This window comes from Mandrillus leucophaeus, unplaced genomic scaffold (assembly GCF_000951045.1).
Source record: "Mandrillus leucophaeus isolate KB7577 unplaced genomic scaffold, Mleu.le_1.0 Scaffold681, whole genome shotgun sequence".
NCBI lineage: Eukaryota > Metazoa > Chordata > Mammalia > Primates > Cercopithecidae > Mandrillus > Mandrillus leucophaeus.
In genome coordinates, this window is record NW_012107375.1 from 798,640 (window position 1) to 808,428 (window position 9,789).

General features: G+C 59.1%; 1 protein-coding gene across 1 annotated transcript; it reads right to left on the bottom strand.

Moving 5' to 3' along the window:
- Positions 1–710: 710 nt before the first annotated feature.
- On the bottom strand, positions 711–9,745 carry IRAK1 (interleukin-1 receptor-associated kinase 1). The gene is made up of 13 exons (XM_012002284.1): positions 9,620–9,745; positions 9,398–9,501; positions 9,020–9,208; positions 8,711–8,775; positions 8,427–8,541; positions 7,356–7,474; positions 6,847–7,054; positions 6,442–6,507; positions 4,164–4,400; positions 3,189–3,579; positions 2,674–2,823; positions 1,846–2,074; positions 711–818 (listed from the first exon to the last, which is right to left on the bottom strand). The coding sequence occupies exons 3-12, from the start codon at positions 9,056–9,058 to the stop codon at positions 2,016–2,018; spliced, it is 1,449 nt and encodes a 482-aa protein (XP_011857674.1). The 5' UTR covers positions 9,059–9,208; positions 9,398–9,501; positions 9,620–9,745; the 3' UTR covers positions 711–818; positions 1,846–2,015.
- Between the last annotated feature and the right edge of the window lie 44 nt (positions 9,746–9,789).

Genomic DNA, 9,789 nt, shown 5'->3' on the forward strand with positions numbered 1-9,789 from the left:
CAGCTACTCAGGAGGCTGAGGCAGGAAAATCACTTGAACCTAGGAGGCAGAGGTTGCAGTGAGCTGAGATAGCGCCATTCACTGCAGCCTGGGCAACAAGAGCAAAACTCCATCTCAAAAAAGGAAAAACAAAGAAGAATTTAAACAAGGTCACAGAATATAAGGTTCATATACAAAACTCAACCGCATTTTTTTTTTTTTTTGAGGCAGGGTCTCCCTCTGTTGACCAGGCTGGAGTGCAGTAGTGGACTCATGGCTCACTGCAGCCTCAACGTCCTGGGCTCAATCGATCCTCCCGCCTCAGCCTGCTGAGTAGCTGGAACTACAGGCATGCACCACCATGCCTAGCTAATTTTTGTACTTTTTGTAGAGACGGGGTTTCGCCATGTTGCCCAGGCTGGTCTCAAACTCCTGGCGAAAGTGATCTGCCCACCTTAGCTTCCCAAAGTGCTAGGATTACAGGCGTGAACCACCACACCCAGCATCAATTGCATTTCTGTATAATATCATGATGAATTAGAAAATCAAAGATACCATTTAGAATAGCATAAAAAACATGGACTACATCAGGAAAAACCTGACGCGGAAGTACTGGGTGTGGCCAGCCCAGAGTAGTAACAAGACCTGGGATACTCAAGAACCCTGAGGTGTAAGGCATTGGGAAAGCTCAAGGCTTTCAGTGCAACAAAGTCCACAAGTACAGCCCGAGATTGCAACATATGTTTTTATTACTCAAGGACAACCTGGACTTCACCAATGCCCAGCTTCATGGGGGCATGTAGTGTGACTCCCGGCTGAACACAGAAGCACTGTTAGGCCTGTGCTACAGCCCTGGGCTACTTTTGGACACGCAAGAGGACACTAAGTTACATGAAACCTGACTTGCTTCTAAAGACATGTGACACATGTTTTTTCCCTGAAAATGTTTCCCTTCCCTGTCTGCCATGCTCCCAACTTTTCTGCCTTCCTGGGGCTTCTCACTGTCTGGGTAACTAGGTCTTGGGCCTAGCTGGACCTTGGGTAGTGGCCCCTCTGCCACAATCAGTGCCTGGGCCTGAGGCTGTGCTTGTGGCCTCCAAAGCCTGACCCGGCTTGGAGCTCGCCTGTGGCGCGCACGGACAGCCTGACTTGCAGGCCATCACATTAGGCCAGCTTACAGGTCCCTGGTAAAGCCTGAACACACTGGCCTGAGGTGGAGGATCTCAGAATTCTTGCTTCTTGCTAGGACTGAATCGCAGGACTTATAGCCATACTTTTCCCAGGGTTTTTCTTTTCAAAACACGGTCTTGCTCTGTCGCCCAGGCTGGAGTACAGTGGTACAATCATGGCTCACTGCAGCCTCAATCTCCCAAGCATAAATGATCCTCCCAAGTAGCTGGGACCACAGGCGTGCGCTACCACGCCAGGCTAATTGTTTAAAACCATTTTTTGTAGAGACAGGGTCTCATCATGTTGCCCTGGCTGGTCTTGACCTACTGGGCTCAAGTGATCCTCCTGCCTTGGCCTCCCAAAGTGCTGGGATTACAGGCGTGAGCCACCGTGCCCGGCCACACTTTTCCAAATTGTAAGCAGCTAGGAGGGCCCTGGGCCTCATCGGCTCCATTGTGCAGGGTGGCCACTGTCCAAAGAGATGGGCAAAGAGCTGCTGCCAGAGGCCTAGGCTGCGGACGCCCTGCCTAGCTCTCAGGGGAGCCAGCTCCCTGCTCCACACCCCTACGCAGCAGCCCCTCTCCTCCCCTCGCGGGTCTGTGCAGCCAGCAGCCTCCCAACATGCGCCAGCCTCCTCACTGGATGCCAGCCTTCCTTGTCCCCAGATGCTGGCATGGAGGCAGGGTTCCACTCGGCCTGCCTGTGCCCACAGAGCCTAGAACAGCAGGGCCACCGCCTTCTCTCCCCCGCGGGTATAGGCCCCCGCCCCCACTGCCTGCAGAATGCTGAGGACTCGTGCACCATGAGAACTTCTGACCATGAGAACTTTGACTTCCGGATTTGGGGGATCTGCCCAGGTGAACAAATCAGCTCTGAAATTCATCACTTTCTTCGGGCCCCTGCCTGTCCTGTTCCAGGCCCAAGCCTACAGAAGGAAGAGGAAAGTCCGCTTAGCAAATCGGGGAGGCTCCCCCACTGCCAGAAGCCCTGGCTCAAGGGCTGGGCCATACTCCCTCATCTCCTGGGGCGTTCGTGGGAATTGAGGGGTTTTGTTTGTTTGTTTTTGAGACAGGGTCTGGCTCTGTCTCCCAGGCTGGAGTGCAGTGGCTAGATCACGGCTCACTGTAGTCTCTACCTCCTGGGCTCAAGTGATCCTCCCACCTCGGCCTCCAAAAGTGCTGGTATTACAGGCATGAGCCACCTCACCCAGCTGAGGGTTCCTAAGCAGTGGTTCTTCAAATAGTACCCGGGATGGAAAATTCCTGCTGGGGCTTCCTAATTTCCTGAAAGCAGAGTGGGGCAAGCGCCCTCGGGCTAAAGGAGGGGTTACTGTCAGGAGGGAGGGAGTGGGCCAGGGTCTTGCTAAGGGAGGCATGTGGGGCCAGCTGGGCTTCCAGAGGTCGCCAGAGCCAGTGGCCTGCCCGGCTGCCCCACGCCCTCAGCGCAGCTGGGACAGACACTCTGCTCTTTGGGGCTGGCACGGATGCGCCTGAGCACCCCAGAGGCCAGCCCGGGCGGCAGCACCTGGAAGGGAGCTGGACGACAGCAGCTGCAGGCTGTCCAGGGCCCCATCCTCGTACAGGGCCAGCTTCTGGACCATCTTCTGTCGGGCAGGGTTGATGATAATCTGCGGTGGCTCTGATGATGACGATGCAGAGCTGCCCAGGACCAGTCCTGGGGTGGAGATAGCACTCCCTTAGCCTCATGCTGCGTCTCCCCAACCCCCAGCCTAGCACCCTGCCTCCCTGGCCTCAGGCCTGAATTCCTCAGAGAAGTCCAAGGGCAGGGCCCAGCTCTCAGGCTACCCGGGACAGAGCACTCCTTGTTCCCAGCCTTCAGGAATGGGGTTGGGAGAGGGCTGGGGAGCAAGCTCCACCTGGGGAGGACGTGGCCTGGGGAGGGGAAACCAGGCTTGCTAAGGACACAGCGAGCTGACCACCCGGCCCTGGTTCTCTTCTAGAAGGCTGGGGTGGGGACTACAGAGGCTTTGGCCCAAGGAGGCCCTGGTCCCTCTCCTGGGAACCCATCTCCCCAGCTACCTTCCACAGCTGTGGGCCGGAACCCTGGGCCACTCCCCCAGCTCGATTCTCCTGCGGTGTCCCCCTGAGGACAGCTGGCCTCCCCGAGGGGTGCTGGGCCCAGAGGGCAGCTCGGAGTCAAGTGCCATGAGCGCAGGGCAGCAGAGAGGCCACCTAAGCTCTCGTCACTCTCCACAGGCTGGTTGAGGCCTCTCTGGAGCTGCTCCGCTGCCTGCGCACTGGCTCCTGATGGTGCTGCCAGGGGCTGCCATGGGGCAGCCCCACTGTGGGCACCACCAGTGCTGGACACATAGGAATTCTCCTGTGGGGAAGGGGGGATGCAGCTGGCGGCCTCCAAATGCCCAGGCACCCCCGCCACTACTGCCTGCAGCTTCTCTAGCCTCTCGTACACCTGCAAGTGGAAAAGAGGGACTCTCAGGGTGAGATGGCAGCCCTGGCCGGTCACCCCGTGGGCAAACCACAGGGATGCTCCAGGCCATCCGTGACCTGCCTTGGGGCTCTAAAACGGTATACCCTGCAGTTGGGAACGCTCTGCCCCTCGCCCCTCTGTTCCCGTCACAGGGAGTGCTAAGAACCGCGGCTGCCAAAGGCAAGGACTGAGAATGACCTCTTTCTCTTCTACAAAGTGAATCTCACTGCCCCACTGCCCTCAAACGGGGCCAGAGAAGAGGTGGGGTACTAGGGAGGGGACAGAAAAAGGCAGATGCAGTGGTGCAGTGCGCCCAGCAGGGGGCACTGCAGAAGCTCTTTCCTTCTTTCTCTGTGAAGTGGGGTCAGAGCTGGGCTCCGCAAAGCAGGACTGCCCGGGACCCTCAGTTCAGAGAGGCCCTGCCCCAAACAGAACCAAAGGGCAAGTAAGAAATGTGTGGAGACTCCAGAGAGACCTAGCAGGTGCTGAGATGGGGTCAATACAGAGCAGGGCCTGGAATGCGGGCTTTCTTGCTGGCCACCCCATCCCAGTGGGCAGCTGGCTACCTGGGTCATAGGAGGCCTCCTTTTGGCCCGGCGGTGCAGGCAGCAGCAGGCCAGCCGGCCCAGGCCCAGGCCCAGCTCAGGTGGGCAGGGCCCGGGCCTGGGGTCCAGGTGCTTCTTGCAGATCTGCATAGCGATGGGAGCAGCCCAGGAATCTGCAGCCAGACCTGCTTGCAGTGTGCTCTGGGTGCTTCTCAAAGCCACTCCAGCCTCCTCAGCCTCCTCTTCCACCAGGTCTTTCTGTGGGATACATAATGTGAATATGGCTACCAGGTGGCCACACCTACAGCTGCAATCCTCAAGTCCTTGTCACTCAATCCTATGGTGTTTGTTTTTTTGATAAAAAAAAAGAGATGGGGTCTCGCTATGTTGGCCTGGCTGGTCTCCAACTAGGCTCAAGTGATCTTCCTGCCTCAGCCTCCCAAAGTGCTGGGGTTACAGGTGTGAGACACTGTGCCACAGCTCTTGGTCTTTCTACAACTTACTTTTTTTTTTTTTTGAGACAGGGACTCATTCTGTCACCCAGGCTAGAGTGCAGTGGTGCAATCGTGGCTCACTGCATCCTCAACCTCCCAGGCTCAAGTGATCCTCCCACCTCAGTCTCCCAAGCAGCTGGGATTACAGGTGTGTACTACCATGCCTATCTTGCTATGTTGCCCAGGCTGGTCTCCAACTCCCAGGCTCAAGTGATCCTCCTGCCTCAGACTCCCGAGTAGCTTCTAGAGATTTATTAAACACCTACTGTGGACCAGTGGTGCTCTGGGCTCTAGGCATACAGGAACAAACAGAACCCTGGGCCCTGGTTTGACAGATCTGACTTCCTGGTGGGGGAGAGGCCCATGGAGCATTCTACCAGGACCTGAGGAAGTGACCCAGGAGCCGGGGTCTGAGGCATGAAGTAGCCTGAGAGGGCAGAGCCGAGAAGGAAAGTGCCCCACAGAGAGAGAGGTATCCTAGAGAGAGAGGTACCCCACAGAGACAGGTACCCCACAGAGAGGTACCCCACAGAGAGGTATCCTACAGAGAGAGAGGTACCCTAGAGAGAGAGAGGTACCCTAGAGAGAGATAGGTACCCCAGAGAGAGGTGCCCCACAGAGAGGTACCCCAGAGACAGGTACCCCACAGAGAGAGAAGAACCCAGAGAGAGGTACACTATAGACAGGTACCCCACAGAGAGGTACCCCAAAGCAAAAGAGGTACCCCACAGAGGTGTGCCACAGAGAGAGGCACCCCACAGAGAGATGCTCCACAGAGAGGCACCCCACAGGCACCTGACAGAGAGAGGCACCCCGCAGAGAGAGGCACCCTGGGGGTGGAAACAGGACCAGAGGCCATCTCCAGTTCTGAGATCAGACAGACCAGGAGGAACAGCCAGGGTGGGCGGTGGCTTTTCTCGCAGAGGGAACAGCACATACTAAGGCTGTGAAGCAGGTGGCAGGGAGCGCCCCGAGTCCTGGGGACCTGGGGCATTGTGGGGTCAACCACATAAGGGATTGGGCCTTCACCCCAAGAGCAGAGAAAATGCAAAGGGGCCTTTGAAAAGAGCACTTTGGCTGCAGGGTGGGGAGCAAGTGGGAAAGTCCAAGGACCCCCAAGGAGCCTGCTGCGCTTATTCAGCAGAATGCATGGATGGATGGACGCGGAGGGGAAAGGAAGGAGGGCTTGAGCCCGGCTCCTGGGTTCTCAGCGGGGCTGAATCCTGATGGAGACCCCACAGCACACAGGAACAGCCCCAAACAGGAGGAGAAGCAGTGAAGCAATTACTGGCTGAGCACATTCTGTGAAGTCTGTTTTGCATATGGGAAAACAGGCCCAGAGGGGAGCAGGAATTTGCTGGAAGGCCACTATCAGGCTGGGGCTAAAACCCAGGTCTCCAGTCTCCTGGCCCCACCACAGTCCATGGTGAGGCAGACAGAGTGGAGTAAGAGTATGAGGCAGCTCAGGCTGCCCTGCACGGCGTGGAGAGCTCAGCTGCAGCCTGCTAGGGCCCAGGAGGTTCCTCGGGGCCTGCTTCTCTACCCAGCGCCCTGGGACCGCCCCTCCCCCTGCCCCCAGCCCAGATGGGGTCTGTACAAGGCTCATAGTGTCTGCAGGCAAACAGGTTTGTCCTCAGCAAGGTAAACGGAGTTGTTTGAGGCCCTGCCAACTTTCAAAAATGCGGCCACTGTGGCAGCAGAGGCATCCATGGGCACTGCGCCCCAATCATCCCCATCGCTGGGGCTGTGCCTGCTGGCTGCCAGCAGCTGTGTGTCCCCGCCTGGCCCCGCCTCAGGGGGCTCACCAGATACTTGATCCTGGCACCGTGCGTCTTCACAGCCCTCTGAGCAGCCAGGGTCTCGAGCACCACCTGGAGAGAGGGAAGAGGGAGAGCATGGCAGTGGCCTTGGCAGGGAAGAGGCCTCTGGTGTGGACATGGATCGGGCCTGACAAAGGTGTGGACAAAGGCAGAGCCAGATGTTATGGGACTGAAGCTCAGGCGACTTGGAGGGCCCATTCGAAGACAAATTACAAACACACAGTTAGGTGCAGGGTGAGGAGGAGAGCCTCGGAGGGAGGGGGGCCCTGGAGCTGCAGCCTCTTGGGGTCCTGGCAGATGGCCCCTGGCCCGCAGTGCACTCTGCGGCCCCCACCTCTGCCTGCCTGTGGCTTCTCCTCCTCTGAGCCAGCAGAGGGGTCAGTGGCTCACCACCCCAAAGCTGAAGGTGTCCGTGTCCACAGCCAGCCTTCCTGTCTTGATGTACTCCTCGGGCAGGTAGGCCAGAGTGCCCCGCACTGTCCGCGTCCGGGCCACCGTGCTGCTCTGGCTGGGGCTGGACCCGGCAAAGCGGCTGAACCGGGCCAGGCCAAAGTCTCCCAGCTTGGGTGTCAGCCTCTCATCCAGAAGGACATTGGAACTTGGGGAGGGAAGACAGTGGCGTCAGCCCAGTCCTAGCTCCTACACCTGCCCGGCTTAGGTAAGGCTGGACTTGAGGCTGCCAGCCCAGTGCCTTGCCCACAGAAAGTGCTGGCACTGCCCTGAGTACTCCAGCCGCCTGGGGGCCTCTGCTCATCAGTGGGGCCCATCCTTGGCCTGTTTCCACACCTGTGCCATACCGGGTGTTGAGGTCCTAGGCCATGCCTGATCCCCACATTGACGGGACGGGGCCCCCCTTGCTGCAGGCCCTGCCCCTGCAGTTCTCATGGGCCCCTCCTCACCTCTTGATGTCTCCATGGATGAGGCTGGGGCTGTCCTGATGTAGAAACTGAATTGCCCGGGCTGTACCCAGAAGGATGTCCAGTCGCTGAGGCCAGGAGAGAGGTGGGCAGGCCTGGGTCTGGGGCGGCAAATGGGGACAGGGGAGGTTGCTGGGTGGCCGTTCCTTGATCCCAACCAACCTTCTATCTGTCACCGTGCAGCCTGGAACAGCCACTTCACTCTCTAGGCTTCAGTTTCCCCCTTCTGGAAAACGAGGAGCGAAGTCTCCGTGACCTGCACTTGTTAAGCTACTCTGGCTGCTTGTCAAAGCATTCAAGGCTGGGCAGTGGCTGGGGACATGTTCAATAGAATCTGCTGGGCATAGGCTCCCAGGGCTCATCCCTTTGTCCCTGGGTGGTCGGGAAGTCCTTGAAGGCATTCTTCCCACTCTCCCCAAACACAGTATGCCGGAGGAGGCAAGGGGGTCCTCCGGCAGCGCTGGCTGGTCCAGCTGGTAGCCCCAGACCCCCTTGCCTCCGGGGCTTGCTGATGAGACCCTCCAGCTACTCCGCTTGCAAAGGGGAGGGGCCTGGGGAAGAGCTCTATAGAAAACAGTGGGCCAGGCCAGGCACGGTAGCTCACACCTGTAATTCCAGCACTTTGGGAGGCTGAGGTGGGCAGACCACTTGAGGTCAGGAGTTTGAGACCAGCCTGGCTAACATGGCAAAACCTCATCTCTACTAAAAATACAAAAATTAGGCAAGTGTGGTGGTGTATGCCTGTGGTCCCAGCTACTCGGGAGGCTGAGGCAGGAAGATTGCTTGAACCCGGAGGGTGGAGGTTGTGGTGAGCTGAGATCACACCACTGCACTGCAGCCTGGGTGACAGAGAAAGACTCCACCTCAAAAAAAAGTGACCCCACCATGGGCCAAATCCTGAGCGGGGTGCTGCTGGGGAGCTGGAAGTGCAGGCCTGGCCTGCTAGCAGGACCCGCTCACACAGGCTAAAAGCCCCAGGCCCCGCGCCCGGCTCCAGCCAGGTGTCAGGAGTGCTTTGGGTCCTCGGAAGCGTGCCGGGCCAGGTGAGCCTACCTGGCAGTGGAGCCGGTCCTCCAGGGAGCCGTTGGGCAGGAAGCCGTACACGAGGCAGTAGAAGCCGTTCTGAGCACAGTAGCCAGCAAAGTCCACAATGTTTGGGTGACGAAACCTGTTTGAAAAAGGGGAGCACTTTCCATCAGGCCAGACTGGGTGGGCAGCCCTGGCTGGGGCCTCAGCTTGCCTGGGCCTGGCAGGCCTCAGGCGCCCAAGGGAGCCAGTCGTGTAGTGTGTGGTCTGAAGCCCCACGGGACCTGGTGTGGCTCCCCATCTGGCCTCACCTGGACAGCTGCTCCACCTCGGTCAGGAAGCTCTGCTTCACTGCAGTCCACTCCAGGTCAGCGTCCTGCAGCCCCCAGGGTGCGGTGGGGGAAGGGGCAGGGAAGACGGGCAGGGTGAGGCTCTCGAAGCGAAGGCCTTCAGGCCACCAGTGCCACGTGCCTGAGGCCCAGAACAACCAAGGGGCCAGGGACCCTGTGCCGGAATGAGGGCTGAAGGAGTTGTGTGGGGAAGCGAGGGGGAAAGGCTGGAGAAGTGAGTGAGGGTTGTCTGATGGCCTTCCAGGGTCCCTGCCAGGGTGCGACACTCACCTCCTTCAGCCTCTTCACAGCATACACGGTGTTCCTCATCACTGCCCGGTACACGCACCCAAAGCCACCCTCCCCGATCTTGAGCTCCTCTGAGAAGTTGTGGGTGCCCTGGGAAATCTCACAGAGGGGCCAGCAAAATGGAGAGGGGTGGGCTCCCTGCAGGAGGGACACCGAGCTCTCTGGGCCTGGCTGTGGAAAGAGAGCCTGGATCAGGTGGGGTCCCCCTGTCTCCTCCCTTCTGCCGAAGGCTCCAGGCTGTCCCCACCACAGCTGCCTCCCAGCTGACCCAGCTTGGCTGACTGCGGCTCTGTGGTACACCAAAGGCTGAATTCCTTCCTCCTTGTCTCGAATCTTCCCTAGGGGGCAGGGGACACCTACCTTGGTAGAGGAAGGGGCTGGAGATGGCGGTGGAGGCCGCAGGGAAGCAGGGCTTGGGACCAGGCCGAGCTCAGGCCCTGAATGGGTCTGGGAGCCTGGAAAAGCTTCATAAAGACACCAGTGAGAGGCAGGCAGAGACCAGCAGCAGGGTCTACAGCCGTGGCCATGGTCAAGGTGGGCCCTTCTTTGGGTCCACCGAGCCCAACAACCGGGCCCTCTTACCTGGGGAGAGGAGGGTGGAGGCTGAGGATGGCAACTTCCGGGGGCTCCAGGCCTCGGCCTCGGCGGGTGCAGGGATGCTGCTGGGCCTCGGGGCAGTGGTGCTTGGGGACGGAAGCGGGGCGGGAGGGTGCCCTGGGACGTCAAGGAAGGAAAGGAAGGTTGAGGCCCGG